This window comes from Puma concolor, chromosome C1 (genome assembly GCF_028749965.1).
Source record: "Puma concolor isolate L17-30 chromosome C1, mPumCon1.1.hap2, whole genome shotgun sequence".
Lineage (NCBI taxonomy): Eukaryota > Metazoa > Chordata > Mammalia > Carnivora > Felidae > Puma > Puma concolor.
The window spans coordinates 31317559-31342527 of NC_141674.1; the positions used below are offsets into that span (position 1 = coordinate 31317559).

The following is a 24969-nucleotide window of genomic DNA, read 5'->3' on the forward strand; positions in this document are numbered from 1 at the left end:
GCCATGCCCTTTCCTGCTTCTTGGGTGGCCTTGCTGGCCTACAAAGCTGTGAGGCTGGGAGTGCCCAGGGGTACTCAGATCAGATCAGATCTGAGCCAGTCTTCCCTAGACGTCCCGAGTGAAAGTGGCATGAGTGAATGTCACTTCTGCTCTAGTGATCCAGGTCCCACAGACCTGGGAACCCCTGAAGGCAAGAACCAAGTCTTTCAATCTTTCATTACCAGTTCCTGTCCCAGGCCAGCCCACCGTGGGTAGCAGGTCTCACAGAGGACCTTCTGTGCTCTGGGCCTTGGCAAGACGCTGGGTGTCCCCAGCTGGGACATGGCTGAAGGGGTCTGCCCAAAGTTACACAGCAGGCCACCATCCAGGTCTTCCCACAGATGTTCCTCAAATGTGCCTCCCCTTCAGGAGCCCCTGCCCACCCTGCCCCGACAGTGGCAGCAGGGAAACTCCCATCCTAGTTCGTATCCAAGTCGGGGGCTTTTATTTACAGAAAGGCCTGGATGGATCTCGGGGAAGGGGTGAGGATGGGAGGGGATAATGCCAGGAAGAGAGGGGAGATGGGTGTTTAAATACTCAGATGGGAGGGAGGCAGGGAGGAAATAGTGGGGCTGGCTTAAGGATGGCCACCTCTGGGGAGTCACCCACCAGCCATCACCCAGCAAGTACAGGGGAGGAAGATGGGATCAGGGACGGGCAGAGACCTCAGTCCACCTGCCCCAAAGAAGATGGCCCCTGGAAGATGGCACAGATTAAGGAGACATTTGTTTTGGTAACTTCCGAGTCATGCTCCAGGAAGGAAAGCCACCCATCTGCTTTGGAGCTGGGACTTTCGGGTGACACTCGCCCTGTCGGTCTCAACTTTTCATTCCAATGCCCTCCCTTTCCTTCCCCCATATTTTAGAATTTCCTTTTTCTCAGGACTCCTGGGTCCCAGATGGAAGGTCCTGGGAAAACTGGCTTCCTGGGCTGAGGGATGGGGTATGTGTCCATCCAGAGGGAACCCAGTCCTTTCCCCCCAGGGTGCCCACCAGGCTCTGTCCCAGCCTCATGCTCATGGCCCTTTGATGGATCCAGGTTCTGTGAGGCGTGCAGAGGCATAGGCCGAGGCTCCAAGGCAGGCCGCAGGCTCACAGAAGCCTGGCAGCCCCATGGGGCCTGGCAGGCCTGGTCGGCCTGCTTCTCCCGGGGCCCCTGGGGATCCCCGAGCTCCATCTTTGCCGTTGATTGCTTGGCCAGGCCGGCCAGGGAGTCCTGTGAAAGGGAGAAGACCGGGACATCAGGGCCGCCTCCTGTCTCGGCTGGCTGTAGGATTCTCAGTCCCGTTTTTCAGGGAAGTGGTGGGGGTGGGATGAGGTCAAGGATGAGGCCAGGAAAAAGGGACTGCCCCAGACGGGTTCTGAGAGAGTCGCATTATCCATTACTCCCACCTCCCAATTAGTGAATCTTGGGAGCAAATGCCTTTTCATTTTCCTACATGAAGCAGATTTTGGTACAAGCCAGGATGTCCTCAGAATCTCAGCTGTCTGGTTCCCAGCCAGACCCCACCCAGCAGCTCCCGGGTGCTCCAAAGGGATGCAAAAGCTGGATGTAGGAGAATGAGCTGGCTGAGCAAGAGGCCGCCAGGGCAGAGACCCAAGTGTCTGCAGGTCCTGAATCCCAGAGCTGAGGGACAGAACTGCCGCTCGGCAGGGCCAAGGTCTTACCTGGGATCCCCGGGGGCCCAGGCATCCCGGGATGCCCACGTCCCATCTCTCCCCGGTCACCCTTCTCGCCGCGTTTTCCTGCGGAGAAAGAAAGAAGCCTTCACTTTTCACAATTGGAGGATGTTTTTTCTACTTTGGTTGCTATTTCATTTCTATTTCACACACAGCAATTATTCCTGTTTTATGCTAGTTTATAATAGGGGAAAGTTGGAAATGTCTGCAGAACTGGTTAAGTAAGGGAAGGTCCAGACAGGATGGAAGGCTACAGCCAATCAAGTTCATTACAGGAAAGCATCTAATAATAATAATGATAGCTAATATTTACTATGTGCCAACTCTACGTAAATTACCTCCACATGTAATCCTCAGGACAATGCTATGAGGTGGTTGTTATTAACATCTCCCATTTTACAGATGATAAATCTAAGGCCCAGGGAGATTATCAGGTAACTTGTCCAAGGTCTATAAGGAGAAAGTGGCAGAGTCTGGACAGACACCTGTCTTGTGACTCTCAAGCTTCCATGCTTTACTACTTTGCTAACTTACCTCCCCGCTTCTAGAGACATGGAAGTATGTTTATGGAGTACCACTAAGCAAATTTATAACAACACCCCCCCTCCCCAAATACCCAAGTTATAAAATAGTACATTCATCTCCATCAATTTTCTACTGAGAAAGCAAGCCCAGGAGTCACATATGACTTCTGGAAAACTTTGCTGAGGGAGTGGGGGAAAGTGTACCTCATCCGGAGAGGGGGAATGATGAAAGAGAAAACAGGAGGCTGAGCCATCAGACCACACAACCCATAACCCAATTGGGGTCTGGCCTTGGCCAAGTCCATACCTGCCCAGTCCCCACCCCCACCATAGAACAGCACTCACCCTTGGGCCCTGTATTGCCAATCTGACCCACGGCTCCCACGATGCCAGGGACACCCCGAGGGCCAGGGTGCCCGTGGGGTCCCTGCTTGCCTGGGTACCCAGGAGGCCCAGGGGGTCCTGGGGGACCCATCATCCCGACCGCACCCAGGGCCTCCCTCTTGGCACTCACAGCGACCTCTGCCAGTTGCTCTGGAAGGGAGGGAGGGAGAGGAGAGGTCTGTGAGATGGGGGTGGGCTCGGTGAAATGGGAAGGCAGAGCGTCCCCCACGAGCCGGGCCCCTAGGTGTGCAGAGGAGAAAGCCCCGTGTTTAACGTCCCATTCCCCCCGGTTTGCGGAAGTCAGAGATCCAGCGTGGACAGATGTACATAGGTCCCCGGCCTCTTGGAAGCAGAGCTGGAAAGAGCACCCAGGCCTGCAGACCCTCGGGCAGGGCCAAGTGGAGCAGCTCCTGAGGGGTGGCGCCGCGCCGGCTTGGACTGGGAGGAGGAGGGGTGCTGCCCCCGCCCTCACCTTGCATCATCTTCATCATCACCGCCACGATGTGCTGGTCACTGGCATCTCGGCCCTGCGAGCAGAGAAGGCCTTCCAGGAAGAAGCCCCTGGCCGGCTCCCATTCTCCCACGGAAGTCTGTGCGGCATCGGACAGAAATCCCCCCCGCCGCACCCACCCCCAAGCGGTCCGAGGTGGGGCCTCAGGGAAGCCAGCTGGCTCCGGGGACTCCCAGCCTTTGAGGGGTCAGCCGCGCCCGCAAAGGGATTTCCTACCGGGAGACTCCCCGCTCCTGGGGGCCGACTCACCGCCACGCCCTGTCTCCCCGGCAGTCCCGGCACGCCTCGGTCTCCAGCTAGTCCTCGAGGGCCGGGGGGCCCGGGGTAGCCCTGCACCCCCGGGGCGCCCGCATCCCCGCTGGGGCCCGGGTAGCCGGGTTCTCCGCGGACTCCTTGCTGCCGGGGCGGGGGTGGGGGTGGTGCGGAGCGGCGGTGAGAGTTCGCACGCGCCGGGGAGGGAGAGGGGGAGGGCAGGGGAGAGTGGGGGGTGGGAGGAGGAGGGGGTGGACAGGGAGGAGAAGGGGAGGGGAAGGTGCGGGAGGAGAGGGAGGAGGCCGGGACAGCAGCCGTCGCCGGGCAGCGGGGCGCGGCATCGCGGGGGCTGGACTCACCTGTCCCTTGGGCCCCGGCTCGCCAGACTCGCCCTGCAGGCACAGGGAAGCCGGGTCACGGGCGCTGAAGCCCCAGAGCCCGCCCCCCACCCTCCCCCCCCCCCCCACCCGCCCCGGCCGCCCCCGCGCGGCCAGCTCACCTTCTCGCCTTTCTCTCCCGGGAGACCGGCCACCCCCCGGTCGCCCTGCAAATTGAGCACAGCGAGTCAGAGCGGCGACGGACCCCCACCCGCCGCCGCCGCCGCCGCCGCCGCCGCCGCCCGGAACGCGGGGGGAGGGGAGACGCTCGTACTCACCACGCCGCCGCGGGGTCCGGTCTTCCCTGGGGAGCCCTGCAGCAAGCGGGCAGTCAGGACTTGGTGAGTTCCCCTCTCCCTGGACGTCTGGGTGCCCCCCCCCCGCCCCCGCAACCCCCGGTCCTGGCCACACCCCTCTGCAGCTCCTCCCTGTCCCCCAGGGCCGCCTGGGACCCGCCGGACATATTTTTCCGCGAAGATCTGGAGGGCTGAGGAAGGACCTAACTGAGCTCCAGCCCCCCCCAGGTCCTGAAGCCTCTTGCCCAGGTATTTTCCAGCCCCATTTGGTACCTTGTCTCCCTTGATGCCTGGCAAGCCTTGGGGCCCTGGAATTCCGGGAGGCCCCTGCTCCCCCTTGGGTCCCTGAGGAGAAAAGAACCCAGAGTAGTGTATCAAATGAGGTGTCCAGACATGCTCCCCACTGCCCATCACAGCTGGCCGCCTCCACTAACCTGCCGTCCTTGAGGGCCTGGCTGCCCCACCGGCCCCCTCTCACCCTGGTCACCCTGAAATGGAAAGAGAGGATGACACACAGGCCAATGACACACAGGCTAGAGGATGAAACACACCCCCTCCTCGGTCGCCCCCTCCAGACCCCAGGCCCTGCTGGTCAGGATGCCCTCCATTCCTCCACACCAGCACTGAGTCCTTTGCTCCACTTTACAGACCAGCAAACTGGGGCCCTTGCCGGGAAGGCCTCACAAGGCTGGGCAGGACTAGGCAGGTGCTGGAGCCGTGGATAGGACCCAGATCCTGGGTCCAGTGGTGCCAGCTGCTGCAAAGGCCCCCAGGGAGGGACCACTGTGCCAGGCACTTACCTTCTGCCCCATGATGCCTCGGGGTCCGATTTCTCCTTGAGGTCCTGGCTCTCCCTGGGGGACAGAAACTGGGAGTGAGGCAATGGGCCTGGTGCATCCCTCCCTTCCACAGCTGGCTAACCCCTACCCTCCCTGCGTCTCAGCTAATTCACTTCATCATTTATCCCCTGTTCTTTGGGTCCCTGTCCTTTTCCTTCAGTAGGACCCCACATAGTTGTAGTCAGTCATCATGTGATCATTTATTTAATATCTGCCTTTTCCACTAAACTGTAAACCCCGAGTATGAGACTATCTCAGCATCTAACACAGTTGCAGGTATTTGGTGAATGTTTATGGAATGAATGAATGAATGAATGAATGAATGAATGACTCTGCTGGATTCTTAGCCCCAGTCAACTTGGCCATCTGAGGATGTCATACCCGTATAGAACAGAACCAATCCCGCCATCACCACACTGTACATAGAGAAACAAGGACCCAGAGTGGAAGAGGGGTGTCTCCCTGGGTCAGTGAGTCAGTGGCATAGCCCAGAATGCCATTCAGGTCCCCCTAAACTAGGGCTTCACCCCACACTCTCACCCAGGCTGCATATGCTGAGTGCAGGGTCTTCAGACCTGGGAGGGGGACTAATGCAAGAGCCCTGTGTCAGGGAAGGGACACTTACCTCCTTCCCAGGAGGACCAGAGAATCCAGGGAGGCCCTGCTGGCCTGGCTCCCCCTGCAGGAAAACAGTTTTCAGGTCAGTCTGGGGGGTCTAGTCAAGCTCTTGATCTTGCAGAAGCCTGATGAACCCTAAACAGAATCTAGAACCAAATGAGTTGGGGAAAAGGTGTTCTTGGTCAGGTCTTTTGGAGTCCATTTATTTTCCTGTTTGTTTCTCCTCTGGTTGGGAGCCATGCCATCCTGTGTCCACAGAGGGCTGAGGGGAGCGGCAGGAAGGAGGTGCTTAGGCACTGTTGTTGAGCCGGGGTTGAGGCCTGGGCCTTAGGGTCTTTTAGCCATGCCCCTGGACCCTGCCCCCCAGGCCCCCTTGCTCAGATGAAGCCAATCCTGTCCTCAGCTTGAGGTCACCTTACCTTGTCTCCAGGGCCTCCTTTTGTCCCAGGCTGGCCCGGCACACCCTGGAGAAAGAAGATGACATCAGTTTCTATCCTGGCACTGGGGAGCCCCAGGCACCTCCTGCTTTACCTCCTATCCCCATTTCAGATCCCCTCCCTTCCTCAGCCCTGGCTTGTGGGAGCTGAACAACAGAAGGCCCAGCCATGGCATCACAGAGTTGACTGTACCCTGAGCCCTGGTGGGAGAGGACGGGGGTACAGAGGGGCCTATAGTCTATGGGGAGAAGAGAAGCACCCTGTGTTCACAGGCACATGTAAATGACTACAGGAACACAATCTGCACACAGGCATGTTATCAGGCTTTGGCCTCAGCACCTCCAGCAGGGAGGCAGGGGGCGTCCCATGGACTGGGCTTCCAGAAGGTGTGCGATGGAGGTGGCCCTGAATGGTGAGAAGGCACAGAGAGGTAGGGAAGGGCATTCCAAGCAGAAGCACCTGCAAAGGCCTGAAGGTGTAGGGGTAGAAGAGGCAAGGCAGGGTTCCCTGAGAAAGGAGAGGACACGGAGGGGCCGTGGCTGGTGAGGATGGAAGGGTATGGTGGGGTCAGATTATGGTGGCCTTGAATGCTAAAATGAGCTGTGAGGACAAGCCTTGCAGCTGTCCTGTTCACAATTTTCTCTGCCTCTCAGTGCACCCTGGGGACTCAGTAACCATGTCTTGAATGACTGGATGGAATGACTTTCCTGGAGGCAGTGAGGGCCATGAAAAGTGCCTTAGTGGGAAATAACCAACATGGAGAATTGGAATGATCAAAGAGAAGGCTAGAGCAACTGTCCAAATGATGAGGCCTAATCCAGGCCAGGGGCCACAGAGGTGGTGATGAGGTCTGGGCTGGGTGGGGACAAGGACTAGAGCAAGATCCCTGGGTGTGTGGATTTCCACCTCATCAACCACTCATGCCACCATGGGGAAGTGGGCAACACTGAGCAGGAGAAGCAATTTGCCCCTGGGGCCGCCCCTGGGACTCCACCCCGTACTCACCGCTAGGCCCTGGTGGCCTTGGTTTCCTGGCCGCCCCGCCTGTCCTGCACTGCCCTGGGAGAGACAGAGAACCAGAGGCACAAGTGAAAGGTCCAGCTAGAGGATCCATGGCTTCTGCCCCCGTGCAAGTAAGGAAACTGAGGCCCAGAGGCAAGCAGGGATGCATCAGTGGCGCACTTGAGGATCCCAGGCTCCTACGCCTCCAGGATCAGTGTGATGAGACTCAGGGCCTGAGCTGGGAGGAACCCTGACCACTCCCCAACTCTACCGGCAATCCCCACTCATACCTTCATGCCAGGTGTGCCTGGGGTCCCATCCTTGCCGTCGATGCCTGGGGGGCCCTGCTCAGAAGGAAAGTGGGGAGATGCCTGGGGTCAGGCCACCCACCCATGTCCCTCTGTGACAGCTGCAGTCAGTGCGTAGGTAGGAAGTGGGTCTGGTTATCTCAGGAACCCCCACCAGCCAACTCGGTGGGGGGGGGGGCAGAAATGGGAAGAGCATTTGGGGTGATGGGCCACAGTCCTTCCTCAGTGGATGACAAGTGTCCCAGATTGCTGCAAGCTTCCCCAAACCTCTGCTACATCACCACCCCATTTACAGGTGAAAGAACTAAGGCACAGAAAGAGGGCCTCTCCCAAGGTCACAGAGCCAACCCGCCAGCAACAGAGCTCAATCCAGAATCTCAGGCTCCTCGTCCTCTGAAGCTTGGACAGAGTTGACCCCGCTCTCTGTCTGGGTAAGCCTGGGCCACTTACGGTTGCTCCCTTCGGGCCTGTTATTCCCTGGGGTCCTCGAACACCTTGGCTGCCCTGCAAAGTAGATAGAAATGAGGTCACCTTCGAGATGCTGAACCCCTGCCGGGCTGATCAGAGAGGGGAGCACTGAGAACAGGGACCTCCAGCTCTCAGGGTCCCTCTTGCCACAGGCCACATTGTGCAGGGGCTGGAGAAGAGGGGCCTGAGGCCCAGAGGGGAGGGAGTAGAGGTCAGCGCCAAGCTGATGGGACTGGGCTGGGCTGGGCTGGGCAAGTGCAGGGATAGGAACCAGCACTCACTGAGACCTCACCTGGGCTCTGAGCTCCACTTATATGAAGGAACACAATCAAATACAGTGTGTGGACTTTGGGTCTTGATTTGAACAAGAACCCTGAAGAGACATTTTTGAGACAATTGGGAAACACTGAACATAGACTGATATTAAGGAATAACTGATATTTGCTGATATTAAGGAATAATTGATAATCTTGTTGGTATGAAAGTGAATGATATGTGAGAAAAAGCCCTTATTTTCAAGATATACAGACAGAAGTATTTAGGAGTGAAATGACATGATGTTGAGGCAAAGATTTGCTTGAAAATATCAACAACAGGGGCACCTGGGTGGCTCAGTCAGTTGGGTGCCCGGTTCTTGGTTTTGGCTCAGGTCATGATCTCACAGTTCATGGGATCGAGCCCCGTGTCAGGCTCTGCTCTGAGCATGAAGCCTGCTTGGGATTCTCTCTCTCTCCGCCTCTCTCTGCCCCTCCCCGACTAGAGCTATCTCTCTCTCTCCCCCCCCCCAAAGTAAATAATATTTTTTTTTTAAAAAGGAAGAATATAAAATATCAGCAACAAAGTGGTGGATTGAATAGGGCAAAGTGTCAATTTGGGGAGACAGGTATATAGAAATTCAGCATATAATTCTCTCTACTTTTATATGTGTTTAAAAACTTAACATAAAAAACTTTTAAGAAAGTTTAGTTACTGCTCAGTTTTTCTATAAACTCAGAACTGCTCAAAAGAAAGTCTATTAATTTTTTTAAAAAGTTAAGAGAACTGGGATATAGACCAAATCCCATTAGCCCCATGGCTGATTTGCTGGAATTTCATTGTCTGGCCACAGCGAGCGTGGGACTGGATCCTATGCCTTCTCCCAAATTGAATGTGATCAGCACAGGCTGGGCTTGCAGGAGTGGGGGCTGGTGGGGTGCCTGGGCTCCCAGCACAGAGGCTCCTGCCCCGCACGGATCACTCACCTGCACAGACACACAGGGTAACGCACACACACATGCACGCACTTGCAGACACACAAAGTACAGACGCAGAGTAACTCACGCACACACCCCCATGCATTCGCATAGACACTCAGAGTAACACACACACGCGCACCTGCAAAGACACACACAAAGCAACACATTCGTGTGTACCCATACAAACACAGAGTGACGCACGCACACACAACCATGCATCCGCATGGAAAGAGTAACACACACACACACACACACACACTCGTATAGACACCAGAGTAATGCACACACACACACACACACACACACACACTTGCACACGAGCCTTGGGTGGCCCCCCCCCAGTACTCTCCAGGGACCCTGGCTGGACAAAGGGTGGCTGAGGACTCACCACATCGCCCTTCTCCCCGGCTCGGCCTGGCGGCCCCCGTGGACCTTCCTCACCCTGGCAAGAAGGACAAACAGGCATCCAGATCACATGGGCTCAGGGGGCCCCACTCCCTTTGCAGCTCCAGGAGCTCCAGCCTGGAGGAGGTATGTGTGCAGGAGCAAGAGGACACTTACTGGTGACCCAGCAGCACCAATGGAGCCCACCATGCCTTTGTACCCACGAGGACCCTGGGGAGAGAAAAGAGGTACAGTCAGTTCTGGCTGGACCCCAGAGGCCAGGGGGCTGTTCATGACAGCTATTGCAGGACACCCCCGACTTACCGTCTCTCCTTTGGGTCCCTCCATGCCTGGGTAGCCCCTGATGCCCTGGGGACCCTGTCAAGACACAAGAATGACAGCAATGGCGATTTCAAGGCTCCTCTGAGGCAGGCAGCATAGTCCCTATCTCAGAGAGGGGACACTGAAGCTCAGAGATGGGGAGGGACTCACCAGGGTCACTCAAGGGGACAGAGGCAAAACCTGGGCCTCAACTGAGTCTTCTGGCTGACAGCTTTGGTGCCTGTCCCTCAATTTCTGACAGCCTCCCTCTCTCCACCCAGAGACGTGCCAACTGGACACAGGTGTTTCTTTTACAGGTTAAAGGCCAGAGCAAGGGAATGGCGCCACTAAGATCCCTTAGGATGAGGAGAGGGGGGTCCCGGGAGGAGCATTCCTTACCGGTGGTCCAGGGATGCCTTGCTCTCCAGAGGCACCCACGTCTCCCTTGGGACCCTGTGGGGCAGGAATGAGTGATCAGACAGGCAGGCAGATCGAGAGAAAAACATACAGACATCCAAAGATACCGTCCCTTTCCCAGAAAAAGCAGACAGGAAGGACCCTAGAACCCGTGGGAAAAGGGAGGCCCAGCAAAGAGAAGGTACTTGTCCAGAGACATGCTGACCTGGAATATAGGCCTCTTGCTTCTCAGCTCAGTGCCCAGAGACCCACAGGGGAAGGAGAAGGGATGAAGAAGGGGCGGTCCCTGTAAGACCCTCTTCACACACACCTCTGTAGCCCTCTGTTCCTCATACTCACGGGCCTCCCCTGGCGGCCAGAATCTCCCAGAACCCCGCGTTTGCCAGGATGCCCCTGAAGGGAAGGAGGGAACTCAGTGTGAGGTCGCCTCCCAACCACCTGCTCTGCCCTCCAAGGACTTGGGCCAGTAGCTCACCTTCACTCCCTGCAGCCCTGGGGGGCCTTTCACACCCGCCGGACAGTTGGTTGGACACTGGAAAGAAAATCCCGCCAGGTTCTGTGGTCACCGGCCTGCCCTGTCTTGCCAACTCCCAGACCCTCCTCTCACCCCACTTGGCTGAACCTCCGTGGGGCAGCCCCTCGCCATCCCACTGACTCTACCTCCAAAGCCGACCCACCCCTTCCCCACATTAGACCCGCCCCAGGGCCTCCTCTCACCAAGAAATCCGCACTGCCTTCCAGACCCTGGATGGTTCCTGGGCGGCCCTGAGAGCAGATATATGGAGATGAAGCCTGACCTGAGCCTTTCCCACCTCAGGCTTGTGCCAAAGACCCTCATCCTTCCCCATGCGGGAAGTCTGGGGACACTTACCGGTTTGCCAGGTGGCCCCGGGGGCCCTGGTGGCCCCTCTGGTCCAGGATCCCCCTGGAAACAAGATGGGCCAAGATCATACTCCTGTCCGGCTCTTCCAGGGTCACTCTGCCCCCTCCTCCAGTCCCCGATACTGTCCTGTCCACCCTGTCCTCCAGGTCACCTTCTGAGATCTGAGATCTTGGGGAGATAAGAGGCCTAATTGCAGGGAGTGGCCCCAGCCCTTGGCTTTCCTGAACCACCTACAGCAAGGTGGGCTCAGCGGGAGAGGCTTCTGCCCCAGACCTGAAGGAGCTCCCTGCTGGCCAGAAGCAGGCCCAAGAGCTGCTGGAGAGACTCCAGCTTGCCAGCTTGGAGGTTAGAGGGCAGGAGGCAGAGTGAGCAGAGGGGTGGTTGGGGCTTACCTTGGGGCCTGTGATTCCAATCTCACCAGGGAGCCCAACAGGTCCAGGTGGTCCCTAGGAGGAAAGCTGTCACTGGCTAGGATGCCTTGGAGGTTTAGCCCACCCTGATACCAAGGTAGGGATAGGCACCTAGAAGCCCCTTCTCCACTTTTACTTTGGAACCAAGCCCAGAGAGACTGACAACTTAGGGCTTTAAGGGCCATAGAATCCCAGAGGCAGCAGGTAGGCCCAGAGTGAGCTGGCCCAGAGTTCTCCGGGAAGTCTGCCTGTTCTGGACACCATCACAGGATGATGGCCCCTCCCCTTGATGGCCCATCCTTCTGTATCCTCCTTCCCCAAGAGTCCCAGGGACCCTGTCCCATCCAGAAGGACTTACAGGAGGTCCAGCAAAGCCAGGGCCCTGGAACAGAAGGAAAGGAAATTGGGTTCATGGCTCCTTCTGCAAGTCCCCCCCTCTACCCACAAAGGGTCCCTTGAATCCCTTGCAGGTTATTATACTCACTGGCAGGCCAGGGGGACCTGGGAGGCCGGGCTGGCCCTGCAAGAGCAATGGGAGAGGTTCAGAGGCTGGGGTCTCCTAGGTCTCTGCTCCTCTCTACCACAGCCCCTTCCTTGGATGGCCCAAGCTGAGTCCCCAGCAGGCCACTTACCTTGACTCCAGGGATCCCCATGGGGCCAGGCTCCCCCTTGGCTCCAGTTAGACCCTGGGGAAGAAACAGAAGGTAGATCAGTGAAGGGCAAACTTGTTCCCTGAACCACAGGAGAGGGCAGGGCCTGAAGTCTCTCCTGGGCAGGCCCCAGCTGCTTCCCACCCCACTCCATGAAGGTCAAGTGACTGCAACACTGCTTTCCCCTCCCCCAGTGCTCACAGCAACCCTGGGAGACAGGAAGGCAGAAGGATTACTCTTTTATGAAAGATGAGAAACCAAGGCCCCAAGATTTGGTCTGCACGGCCATTTTCTTGACGTCTGTCTGCCCTTGGCAACTTTTTCCAAGCCTTAGTGTTCACATCTCCAAAATGGGTTAATCATGTTTACCTCTCTGGATGGATGTGAGAACCAATATGCCAGTGGAAGGCAGTGTGCTTCTTAATCTTTGCAGGTTGTGGAAAATTTGGAGGGGTCCTGGTGGCTGTTCATAGCCATGATGACCCTCTTGAGCCAACAGGGCAAAGGCAACTCATGGGACCTCTTTCTCCTCCCATCTTTTAGTGACTGACCCAGGTGTATTCCTCAATCAGATGACTGTCTCAATGGTTCTGGCTGTGTCCAGGAGCCTGTGACCTTGGGGCTCCTGGGAATTCTGTGGTATCGACGAATAATGTTCCTCTCCTGCATTGCTCCTGGGGCCGCGAGGGGGTAGTAGGGAAGGGAATAGGGAAGGAAAGGACAGCTCCATGCACAGTGTTCAATCTGCTACTTGGAGGCTGGAAATGTGAGACTAAATCCTGGCTGCTACAGATGAACAGAACCCCTGTTTGGACCCCCATGTGCCTGTGATTCACGCTCCTGGGGTGGCTGTGGGGTCACAAGTCATATGGAGGTGAAGGGAACTCATAGCTATAGTCTCCACCTTGCTGCCCTGCTCTGAACAGAAGAGAGAGAAGATGCCAGAATTGGACTCTGGAAGTCAGTGAGTGGAGCCCCAACTGGCTTTACCAGACACTCAGGTACTCACATCAATCCCAGGCTTCCCGTCCGGCCCATCTGGCCCCGCTTTGCCAGGTTCTCCCTTAGGTCCCTTAACAACAGAGGCGGGGCAAATATTAGCCAGAGGAGGGCAAGAACTAGAAAGGTCAAAGGTCAAAGAGAAAAAAAGCACTCACCGGAGGCCCAGCTTTCCCAGGGGGCCCCTTGTCACCCTGTAAGATAGGAGTTGGTTAGACAGCACCCTGTGGCTCATGCTACCCCAAATGGGCAGCCCTGGCTGGCTGGCCCCACAGCCCCTCTCCTCACTTTCTTCTCTTCTGTCCTGCATCCCCTCAGCCTTGCTTTTTTTTTTTTTTTCTTTTTGAAAATAGCTCCCTTTCCCTCAAAAAAAAAAAAAAAATCATAGATGGATTGAGACCAACCCCAGCCAGGTTGGAGAGGTGCTGTTAACGTGCAAGCGGGTTATAGACACATAGATGTTGGTAAGGTGCCAGTTAGAAGACCCACAGATAAGGTTGTGGGCTCCAAGTTACCTCAGAGAGTGGGTGTCTCTTGGATTTGGGCAAGTGTGGGAGAAACTGGGACTTTCAGAAAAACATGAAAGGGAGGTGAACTGGGTGGGGAGCAGCTCTTTTCTGGATTGGGGTCAGGAAAAGAAGAGACTGGGGCAAGAGCAAGGACCAAGACGGCCTATGAAGAGGGTCGATTCAATCTGTTCCTAAGGCAGAAAGGATCTCCTTCCCCGGTGACAAAGGACCCATGGTGGAGGACAGCCAGGGCCTGTGGAGTTATATGCAGGCCGAGAGGACTTCAGGCAGTTCAGGGCCTGCAGCCGCCAGAGAGTCTGGCAGGGACCCAGCGCCCAGTGTTTGGAGGGTGGGGGCGCCAGGTTGAATAGAAGTCTGTCCAGATGGGTAAACATGGAGCTGACCTCCTGGGGGAGCCTCCTGAATGAGGCATTTAACCCTCACCATGCTAGGGAGAGCAGGGAACAAGCCCTGCTGGTTCTAAATCGGGGAGGAAAATGCAAAGGAAGAGACAGGAGTCTGGTTCAGCTGGTCAGCGGTCTGACCAAGGCTCCCAAGCCACCCTGAAGAAGAATGCAGACGTGCCAGGGGGCAGGGCAAGGCGTCTCCCACCCCCCCCCCCCCAAAAAAAAAGGGAGAGTAGGGGTGGGGGATAAGGAATCGCTTTGAGCTGCGGCCGGCAGACGGAACAGCAGCTCCTTGTCCGCCGGCGGCTATAACGGGCTTTGCATCTCAGCGCTAGTTTTGAGGTTTCCCAGAACAAACGGGCTCCTTGTGGCGCAGGCCGGCGCCGCTTACTGACAACAGGGGGCGCTGCATCTCCAGGCACCCACCCCACCGCCGCGGCCGCTCACAAAGTTAGCCTTTGTCCGCGGCCTCCCCCCCACTCCGCGACGCCCCCCCCCCCCCCCCCCCGCCGCCCAGGTTGGAGACTTACGTCGATGCCGTCAGATCCAGGCACTCCCGGCGGCCCTGGGGGGCCCGGGGGCCCAGGTTCTCCGGGCGGACCTCTCTGAAAACACACAGAGGCGTGCAGCCCTCAGACTGTGCAGGGAGCCGGGCGTCCCAGCGGCGAGCCTCCCCGGGAAACGCAAGCGCCCTTGCGTTTATTGAGAACCTAGTGTGCACCGCACTGTGTACCACTACATGTACCGTCTTTTGGAACGCTCAGAACTGTCAGGCGGATACTATCACGAGCCCCAGTTTGCAGTTGAGGAAGCAGGCTCAGAAGGATTATGAATAATCACAGAGAGTAAGTGATGGAGCTGGGGCCGCCGGTCTCCTTCCACCGGACCGCGCTGCCCTTGGGCTGTCGCGGTGGGGAAGAGATGGAGATGCCGACGGCGCAAGTGAATCACAGATGGTAGGCGAGGCGGTGCCCAGCAGACTGCTGGCTCCAGTGAACGGTTGCTCGTATTATTCTTTTTAGATGAACAACAGGTATACATGGTGAGTAGGTACCCCTCCCTCTCGCTCGAAAGGAAAGTGGGGGAGGCGCAAGGAGAGGGGGCGTAGGGAAGGGAGGCCCGTTCTCCCTTCCCCTCAGAGCAACCCTCTCCCAGCGCCGTTCCTCCCTCGGGTTGCCCTCGTTTGGGGGCCAGCCCCGACCCAGGCAGGGGTCGCGCGCCTGCCTGGTGCCCGCGCCCTCCCCTGGCCGAGAAGTGCCAGGCTGGTGCCCGGGCCCGGCCCCATCGCGCCCCTGTCCCGTTAGGCCCCCAGCACCCCCACCCCCGGCGGCCCTCCGCAGCGCGACGGGGGCGCGGGAGTGGGAGCCGGGCCGAGGGGCAGCGGCCGGCCCGAGCGGCGTCTGGCTGGAGCCGGGGCCCCCGGGGAGGAGGCGGGGCGGAGGCTCCGGAGCCCTGTGAATGGGCACCATTGTCTCCCCCGCCACCTGGGCTCTCGGGGCTGCCAGGACCGGGCGCCAGCTCCTGGCCACGCTGCCGGTCCCAGGCTGGGCCGAGCGTCCCCCGACAGGGTCCCTCTGGCTCCCCGGCTAGTCCGCCTCCCTTCGCGGCGCCTGGACGCGCCCCCGTGCGCACCCACCGAGGGGACGCGCGCCACGGGGCCGTACGAACCCGAGGGGGGCGTCAGGGGGGCGCCAGGGTAGCGGGCAGACAGGCCGAGCCCTTCACCAGCCTCCTGGGTCCCGCACCCCGGACCCCCCCACCCCGCACCCTGGCCCCGGCGTGGCGGCGGCCGCGGGACTTACGATCTGCGCCAGGGCGAGCACGAGCACCTGGAGGAGCACCAGGAGGCTGCGGGGGGCGGCCGCGGCGGCCATGGCGGGCGGCGGGGTCGCGGAGGACGGGTGCCCGGGTCCACGCTCGCACCGGCCCGCAGAGGCTCCGGGCGCGGCGACGCTGGCTGCTCTCGGACGGGACGGGCCGGGCCGCCTGGATATGCGGCGGGGCGGGGCGGGGACCCGCGGGGTCTGTCACCTGAGAGGGCCGGGGGAGGGAGGCCGGCGCCCTGCGCCCAGCTCCGCCCCGCTCCGTCCGGCAGCCAGTGCCCACCCTCTGCCCTCCGAGGAGCGGCCGGGGTGCAGGACTGAGACCGTCGTCCCATTTCTCCGGGAGGCCGTCCGAGGTCCCCCTCCAGCCTGACCTTCAAGGCCCAGCACCTTCCCCCGGACCCGCAGCCCGCGCCCCATCGCTGGCCGGGTGGTCAGCCACTTCTGCCTGCGAGCCCTGGCCTGAGTCCTTCCTCTCTCCTCCAGGGCCCGGGCCCAGAGTGAGTTTTAGGTTCTGCAGACCCTGTCTATAACATAGGCACCACTTTGTTCAACTTGACACACAGTCAGGCCTCTTCTCTATGAGAACCTACCGAAGCCCTTCCTGGATCAGCCATCCCGTGAATACCCCTGTCCACCTTTTCCTTCTTGCTTCCCTCCCCCCTCCCCCAACTCTATAATGGAGTTGACTGTGCGTCACCTCCAGACTCCATTTCCCTCTCATCTCCCTGCTTCCGCCCCAGCAGGGAGATACGTCTCTTGGAGGTCACCAGTGGGGCCCAGCCCCTCTTTAGTAACCCTCTCTCTGCTCCCCCCACCCCCCACCGCCCAGGAGGCTGTTGGCTCCTGGAGCTGCCCTTGGCCATTCTCTCCTTGAAGCTTCCACCGTCCAGCCCTCCTTCTTCTATTGCCTTCTTCTATTGCCTTTTCTTCACTGCAGCTTTATCTTTAAGCACCACAGTCTCTAGCTCTGGGCCTTCTTTCTCATTCGGGGTGATCTCCTCCACCTTCGTGGAAACAGCCACCACCTTATTTACCAGTTTCCAAAGCCTACTTACCCAGCATCACCTCTCTTCCAGTCTTAGCTTCCTTTCCATTCATTTAAGTAATATTGGTAGGGTGATTTGGAATCAGACTGTCACTAACCATGACCACAGGCACCTGACACTATATGATGTCTCAATTGCCTCATCTGTAAAAGGGGATGATGATAGTCCCTGTCTTACAGGGTTTTTGTGAAGATTGGATGAGATGATGTGTATGAGGTACTTAACCTAGCAGACACGCATACTAGGTGCTTGATACGTTTTCGCTTTTATTGTGATTTATGGAGGACACTTTCTTTACCATCCTGTACCCAGTATGAGGGAGAGGACCACAAGATAAGCTAAAATAGTCAACTCTCTGGAACTTAGGAAAGTCCAACCCCATGGGGCACGTGGGCAATGGGCCCTGAGCTTTGAGACGTGTTACTGGAGCTTAGTTTGGGAGAGAAGGCTTGAGAGAATTTAATTGATCTGCCTAACAGAGTGGGAAGGAATTTGGAGTTTAGAGGAGGTAAGAAGAGAGGAGGAGGAAGTGAGGGAAGGATGATGGCATTGCCCAGGGTAGGAGGGTAATATTTGTAACAGACATCTCAGAAATGGGATGGCCAAAGTTGTTGTTGTTTAATTAAAAAAAAAAAATTTTTTTTTTTTTTTGAGGAGAAGACGAGTGAGGGAGGGGTGGGGTGGGGGCGGGGGGGGGGGACACAGGATGCAAGCCCCATGCAAGGCTCTTTGGAACTCACAAACCTCAAGATCATGACCTGAGCTGAAGTAGGACCCTCAAGTGACTGAGCCACCCAGTTGCCCCTGTTGTGGATATATTTTTTTAAATTTTTTAAAATGTTTATTTATTTTTGAGACAGAGACAGAGTGTGAACAGGGGAGGGGCAGAGAGAGAGGGAGACACAGAATCTGAAACAGGCTCCAGGCTCTGAGCCGAGAGTACAGAGCCAGACACAGGGCTCGAACCCACAGACCGCGAGATCATGACCCGAGCCGAAGTCGGACACTTAACCGACTAAGCCACCCAGGTGCCTCTGTTGTTGATATTCTTAATATTTGTTTATTTATTTTTGAAAGAAAGCAAGAAGGGGAGGGGCAGAGAGAGAGAGAGGGGGAGAGAGAGAATCCCAGGAAGGCTCCACACTGTCATGGTAGATCCCACGAACTGTGAGATCATAACTTGAGATGAAATCAAGAGTCAGATGCTCAACGGATGAGCCACCATGGTTTTTTGCTATTTAAGTAATCTCTCCACCCAACGTGAGGCTCGAACTCATGACCCTGAGATCGAGAGTCACATGTTCTTCTGACTGAGCCAGCCAGGCGCCCCCAAAGCTGTTGGTTTTTACGTTGCTCATTTCTTCATCTCTTTGTGAGCTAAATACACATGGGCCTCGTGGAAGTTTTCTTTTGTGGGTAGAAATTACAGAAAGGGGATGCGCTTCACATCTGGATAGCACATACTAGTGTATTAGTTGTCTTTTGCTGTATAGCAAGTCACCTAAAAATGTGATGGTTTAAAGCAACAATTTCTTGGATCAGGAGTGGCTCTGTTGGTTGGCTCTGACTCCGGGTCTGTCATGAGGTTACAGTCAGATGTGCCTGGGCTCGGCTCATCTAGAACGCTTCTTTACTCAATGCATCTGGTGTCTGTACTAGGAAGCCTCCGAGAGCTGGGGCGGGAACAAGCTGGAATTTCTCAGGAAGCTCTCTCCTTGATCTATTTGTGGGCTTTCCACAGGGTCTCTCCAGCACAGCAGCTTCAAGGTAGCCGAACTTCAAACATAGCAGCTCAAACAGAGAGGGAAAACACCAGACCGAAGCAGAATTGCCTCTCAGGATCTAGCCTCAGAAGTCATACAGCATCGATGTCACTACAGTCTCTTGGTCCAGGCAATTTCAAAGGTTTTCCCAGTTTCAGGGGAGGGAACAGAGACTCCACCTCCTGATGAACGAATGTCAATGTAACATTTTAAGAAGAGCATGGAGCGTATGTGTGTGGGGGGTGTGGAACCTATATGGGTGTGGCCATCTTTGGAAAATGCAACCTACCATACTTGGGCTTATAACCTGAACCAATTCAGTGGAAACTGAAGCTCAAAGCAGGCGCTGAGCAAGAGAAATTGTCCCACAAGACATGGACTAGAGGTTCAGGCCAGTCACATACAAATCTTAAGGAGCAGGGAAACTCTGAATAAGTGGAGAGTTGTATATCCACATTCCTGGATAGGAAGACTCATTGTTGCAGAGATGTCAAATTAATTTAGGGGTACCTGGCTGACTCAGTCAGTGGAGCACATGACTCTTGATCTTGGGGTTGTGAGTTCAAGCCCCATATTGGGTGTAGAGATTTAAAAATTTTTATTTTAAAAATAAAATCTTAGGGGCACCTGGGTGGCTCAGTCAGTTAAGTGTCCGACTTTGGCTCAGGTCATGATCTCACAGTTTGTGAGTTCGAGCCCCACATTGGGCTTTCTGCTGTCAGCACAGAGCCTGCTTCAGATCCTCTGACTACCTCTCTCTCTGCCTTGCCCCTACTGGTTCTCTCTCTCTCTCTTTCTCAAGATAAATAAATAAATAAACGTTAAAAAAATTTTTTTAACGTTTATTTATTTTTGAAACAGAGAGAGACAGAGCATGAACAGGGGAGGGTCAGAGAGAGGGAGACACAGAATCTGAAACAGGCTTCAGGCTCTGAACTGTCAGCACAGAGCCCGAAGCGGGGCTCGAGCTCACGGACCGCGAGATCGTGACCTGAGCCAAAGTCGGCCGCTTAACCGACTGAGCCACCCAGGCGCCCCAATAAATAAACTTTTAAAAAAAGTACTAACTTCTAAAAATAAAATAAAATAAATCTTAAAAATTGATTTATGAATTCCATGCAATCTCAGGCAAAATCGGAATGTAGGTTTCATGAAAGTTGACAAACTGATTCTAAAGATATTCTACTAGAGAAATTACATGAAAATAGCCAAGAAAATTTTTTTTTCAACGTTTTTTTTTTGTTTTTGTTTTATTTTTATTTTTGGGACAGAGAGAGACAGAGCATGAACGGGGGAGGGGCAGAGAGAGAGGGAGACACAGAATCGGAAACAGGCTCCAGGCTCTGAGCCATCAGCCCAGAGCCCGACGCGGGGCTCGAACTCACAGAGCGCGAGATCGTGACCTGGCTGAAGTCGGACGCTTAACCAACTGCGCCACCCAGGCGCCCCAAGAAAATTTGAAAAAGCAAATGAGAAAGGTCTTTCCCCACCACAGATCAAAACATACTGTAAGGGAGTTGTTCAAATAGTGTTCTATTAGCCCAAGAATAGATTTTTATGAAAAGAGAAAGACAAAAGACACACACACACACACACACACACACACACACACACACATTTATCACATCTGTTTAATTTATGGGAAAGGTCTTTATATTTAGTTTATGATAAAGGTTAAATTTAAAGTCATTGAGGAAAGAGTAGCCTAGTCAATACATATTGAGGCAACTGGATACATATTTAGAGAAAAATTCAAGTTAGATTTCTATATTAGTATACAAAAATATTTTCCTGGACTAATTAATTAAGGACCTAAATATAATAATAACAACAAACTATTAAAACCTAAAGGAAAATGGAAAATGTTTCTTTAAAAAAATTAAAAAAAAAACCTTTTTTAACATTTATTTATTTTTGAGAGAGAGGGAAAGAGAGAGCGTGAGTGGGGTAGGGGCAGAAAGAGAGAGACAGAGGATCAGAAGCAGGGTCCATGCTGTGAGCGCAAAGCCTGATTCAGGGCTCGAACTCACGACCGTGAGACCATGTCCTGAGCCAAAATCAAGAGTCAGGCGCTTAACGGATTGAGCCACCCAGGTGTCCCTACAAAAAAATTTTTTAGTTTATTTATTTTGAGAGAGAGAGAGAGCAAGAAAGCAAGGAAGGGGCAGAGAGAGACAGAAGGAGAGAGAGAGAGAGAGAGAGAGAGAGAGAGAGAATCCCAAGCAGGCTCCTCACTGTCAGCACGGAGCCCGATGCGGGGCTTGAACCCACAAACTACGAGATCATGACCTGAGCTGAAACCAAGAGCCAGATGCTTAACAGACTGAGCCACCCAGGTGCCCCTGGAAAGTGTTTCTTTTAAAAATAATTTTGTGATAAAAAAATTTTTTTTACATAAAAATAATTTTGTGGTGGGGAAAACTTTTCTGAGCAATACACAAAACCATGGAAAGATGCCCAAGTTTGACTTCATGACACTTTAACATGTCTTTACAATAAAAACGTATGGAGAAAGTTGAAAGACAGAAAAATATTTATAATATATATTAACAGACAAAGAACTAATATGGATAACACACAAAGAGGTCTTACAGATCAATAAGGCAAGCTCTATCAAACATTTAATGGAATATCTCATTTGAATCTCCTACAAGCTTTTAGAGGATAGAAAAACAAAGAACACTGACACTCATTTTGTGGGGTTAATAATAACTTTGAGTTTCAAACCAGTGATGGGCAGTACGAGAAAGGAATATTAGCAGCCGATCTGTCTTATGAACACAGATGAAAAAATCCTGTTTAAAGTATTAGCAGATTGAATATAGTGAACTATTGAATGATACATCATGACCAAGTTGGTTTCATAGCAGGAAAATAAGGATTATTTAAAGTTAGAAAATCTTGAGGTGCCTGGGTGGCTCAGTCAGCTAAGCATCCAACTCTTGATTTCAGCTCGGGTCATGATCTCACAGTTTGTGAGTTTGAGTCCTGCATTGGGATGTGTGCTGACAGCTCGGAGCCTGGAGCCTGCTTTGGATTCTGTGTCTCCCTCTCTCTCTCTGCCTCTCCCCTGCTTGTGCTCTGTTTCTCTCTAAAAATAAATATATATATAAAAAAAGAAAATTTAAAAAAAAAAAGTGGAAACAGGGTGACTAATGTAGTAGATGCTGTCCACGAAGTCAGCATGGAGCCCACTCGGGGGTCTCTCTCTCCCTCTCTCTCTGCCCCTCCCCCCCTTGCTCACTCACACACACTCTCTCTCTCAAAATATATATACTTTTTTTTAAAAAATAGAAAATTTATGGGGCGCCTGGGTGGCTCAGTCAGTTAAGTGTCCAACTTCGGCTCAGGTCATGATCTCACAGTTCGTGGGTTCGAGCCCCGTGTCAGGCTCTGTGCTGACAGCTCAGAACCTGGAGCCTGCTTCAGATTCTGTGTCTCCCTCTCTCTCTGCCCCTCCCGGTCGTGCTCTGTCTCACTCTGTCTCTCAAAAATAAATAAGTGTAATTTAAAAAAAAAGAAAAGAAAAGAAAATCTCAGGGCACCTGGGTGGCTCAGTCATTTGGGTATCCGACTTCGGCTCAGGTCGTGATCTCCTGGTCTGTGGGTTCGAGCCTGGCATTGGGCTGTGTGCTGACAACTTGGAGCCACGAACCTGTTTCCGATTCTGTGTCTCCCTCTGTTTCTGCCCCTCCCCCCTCATGCTCTTTCTTGCTCTCAAAAAAATTTTTTAAATAGAAACTCTACTAATTTAATTTACCACATTATTAGATTAAAGAAGAAAAGTTTAAGATCATCTCAAAGATGAGGGGAAAAAAAAAGAAACTCTGTTTTTGTCTTCCCACCTACCATAGTAATTTACTCTGCACGAACAAACCTGAAAATAGGAGCCCAAGAATCCCAGGTCCTGGACCAGAGGGAGCAATGACACCCCAGCCCCCACATCAACCTCATCTCTCCCAAAGAGTGCCTTTTCATCTGAAGGAGCTCAAGATTTCTTTTCCTTTTTTCAATAAAATTTTGTTTTAATCATAGAGATATTTTATATTTGATCAGAGACTGAGTCTGATTCATCCTCTGTTATCAAGCTGCAGGTGTCCACAGATTTTTGGAGAAAGTGACTGATCACTGAATCACCCCCAAGTTGGATCCATGGACTGAAGTTTTCCTCAGGACCTTCCCTAACCATGCCCTTCTCTCTCAGGGGCAGGTTCTCAGGACTCAATTTGGAGTAAATGACTAAATTCTCTTACACCTGACCAAACCCACTTTGTTTCCTCAGTCATTTTCCGAAATACTTACCTCCTTGGTTCTCCGTTTCCCCTCCCCCAACCCCACATCAAGTTCTCAGCCAATCTCCCATCCCAACCACTGCGTCTTCTGGAACATTGGTTCAATGATTAGCAAATTATCTGACTGTTCTCAATTTCTCAGGGCACATTGTCCACCTCCAAGCCTGGACCTCCACATGATGCTCCCTGACAACCTGCTGTCCTGCAGCTGTCACAGATGGAGGCGTCACATCCCTCAGGGTCAGAATGTGGGATCAGCATCCACATTATTTCTTTGAGTGCTTCTCCAGAAATGTGCTTGTAGAAGACTCTACTCCCTCAGGTGCCAACTGGTTCTATCACCCCCTCCTCTTTTCTCTGGGTCCTTTCCCTCACTCACTAATGATTTGGGCACCTGGGTCACATCTTCCCCTCCTCTCAGGGTCCTGCCATCTGGGGCGCCTCACCATCTTCTTGGATGACCCTTTCAACATCCCAGATCCCATTGCCTTAACCACCTCATTTCTAGTGATCATCTCCTCAACTCCACTTCAGCCATATTCTCAAGGCCATCCCTGGGGCGTTGGCTTCATTCAGAGTGCCTCGGCTCTGAAATACTAAAACCAATCAACCCTGGGATCCCTGAGCCACCGTGCAGGAAGTCTGACCATCCTGCTGGGGAGACTACACGGAGAGAGATGCCCAGCCGAGCCCAGCCTTCCAGCTGTCCACACCAAAGCACCAGGCATTTTGAACCTTCCAGACCTGCCTGATCACCTGCTAAATGCCACTGAGGGCCTGAGGAAACTCCACATGGAACAGAAGAATTGCCCAGCTAAGCCTCAATTACAGCTGTGAGTTTTTTAAAAAAGATTTTAAAATCTTTTTTTAATTTTGAAATAATCATAAATTCACAAGGAGCTTCAAAAATAGTATAGAAAAGTCCCATGTTCCCTGTATCCAATTTATCTCAATCATAGTGTCTTACATAGCTATAGAACAATAACAAAACCAGGAAATTTGCAGTATAATTCAAGCACATTGTAATTTTCAGCAAACATGTACTGGATGGGTTTTGGTAGTAGTTTTGTTAGTTATATGTTATAAATATATAATTTCTAAGTGATTGTGAATGGTATTTTATTTTTAAAGTTTATTATTTATTTTGAGTGAGAGAGAGAGAGAGAGCACACATGCAAGTGGGGATGGAGCAGAGAGAGAGAGAGAATCCCAAGGAGGCTCCCCACCATCAGTGGGGAGCCTGATGCAGGGCTTGAACCCACAAACTGCGGGACCATGACCTGAGATGAAGTCTGATGCCTAACCAACTGAGCCACCCAGGCACCCTCTTATTGTATTTTAAATTTCTCCTCCACGTGTTCACTGCTATCATATGTAAATACAATTGATCTTTGTATATTTATATCCCAATACCTTGTTGAACTCAATTCTAGCAGGTTTTGTTTGGGGGTAGATTTAAACATTTTTCCATGTGAACAGCCATCTGCAAATAGAGACAGTTTTATATTTTCTTTCCTATCCATATGTCTTTCATTCTCATTTCTTACCTTATTGCACTGGTCAGAACTTGCAATACTATGTTGAACAAGAGTGGTGGAGGTGATTGGGGTGCCTGGGTGGCTCAGTCAGTTAGGCACCCTTCAGCTCAGGTCATGATCTCACAGTTTGTGAGTTCGAGCCCCGCACAGCACTCTGTGCTAACAGCTCAGAGCCTGGAGCCTGCTTTGCATTCTGTGTCTCCCTTTCTCTCTGTCCCTCCCCTGCTTGTGCTCTGTCTCTCATAAATAAATAAAAATTAAAAAAAAAAAAAAGAGAGTCGTGGAGGTAGACATATTTGCCTTGTTTCTGGTCTTAAGAGGTGTGATAGACAGTTTTGTGTCAACTTGGCCAGGCTATAGTCCTCTGTTATTGAAACACTAATCTAGCTGTTGCTGTGAAAAAAAAATTTTTTTTTTTAGATTTTATTTCTACGTAATCTCTACATCTAATGTGGGGCTCGAACGTCCAGCCCTAAGATCAAGAGTCTCATGCTCTACCGACTGAGCCAGCCAGGTGCCCCTGTGAGAATAATTTGTAGATATGATTCAAGTCCA

The 24969-nt window shown here is 53.6% G+C and overlaps 1 protein-coding gene and 1 long non-coding RNA gene across 2 annotated transcripts; one reads left to right on the plus strand and one right to left on the minus strand.

Moving 5' to 3' along the window:
* Window positions 1-461: 461 nt before the first annotated feature.
* On the minus strand, window positions 462-15934 carry COL9A2 (collagen type IX alpha 2 chain). Its single transcript, XM_086716594.1, has 32 exons — window positions 15752-15934; window positions 14480-14554; window positions 13192-13227; window positions 13044-13106; window positions 12017-12070; window positions 11869-11904; window positions 11743-11766; window positions 11367-11420; window positions 10963-11016; window positions 10809-10856; window positions 10567-10623; window positions 10431-10484; window positions 10074-10127; window positions 9678-9731; window positions 9531-9584; window positions 9358-9411; window positions 7717-7770; window positions 7249-7302; window positions 6962-7015; window positions 5939-5983; window positions 5527-5580; window positions 4863-4916; window positions 4497-4550; window positions 4336-4407; window positions 4045-4080; window positions 3889-3933; window positions 3749-3781; window positions 3387-3533; window positions 3099-3153; window positions 2588-2776; window positions 1707-1784; window positions 462-1254 (listed from the first exon to the last, which is right to left on the minus strand). Exons 1-32 carry the CDS (start codon window positions 15821-15823, stop codon window positions 1055-1057), a joined length of 2067 nt encoding a protein of 688 aa, XP_086572720.1. The 5' UTR covers window positions 15824-15934; the 3' UTR covers window positions 462-1054.
* On the plus strand, window positions 4043-23704 carry LOC147577944 (uncharacterized). Its single transcript, XR_015254630.1, has 4 exons — window positions 4043-4107; window positions 4206-4311; window positions 7562-7697; window positions 23019-23704. It is a non-coding gene; the product is annotated as an uncharacterized LOC147577944 (long non-coding RNA).
* Window positions 23705-24969: the final 1265 nt, after the last annotated feature.

Coding starts and splice junctions, on each gene's coding strand:
- COL9A2 (XM_086716594.1), bottom strand. CDS start 15,823: ATGGCCGCCGCGGCCGCCCCCCGCAGCCTCCTGGTGCTCCTCCAGGTG. Junction 7,771..9,357: donor CCGGGGAGAAGGGCGATGTG/GTGAGTCCTCAG, acceptor TCTACTTTGCAG/GGCAGCCAAGGTGTTCGAGG. Junction 4,408..4,496: donor CAGGCCCTCAAGGACGGCAG/GTTAGTGGAGGC, acceptor TTTTCTCCTCAG/GGACCCAAGGGGGAGCAGGG.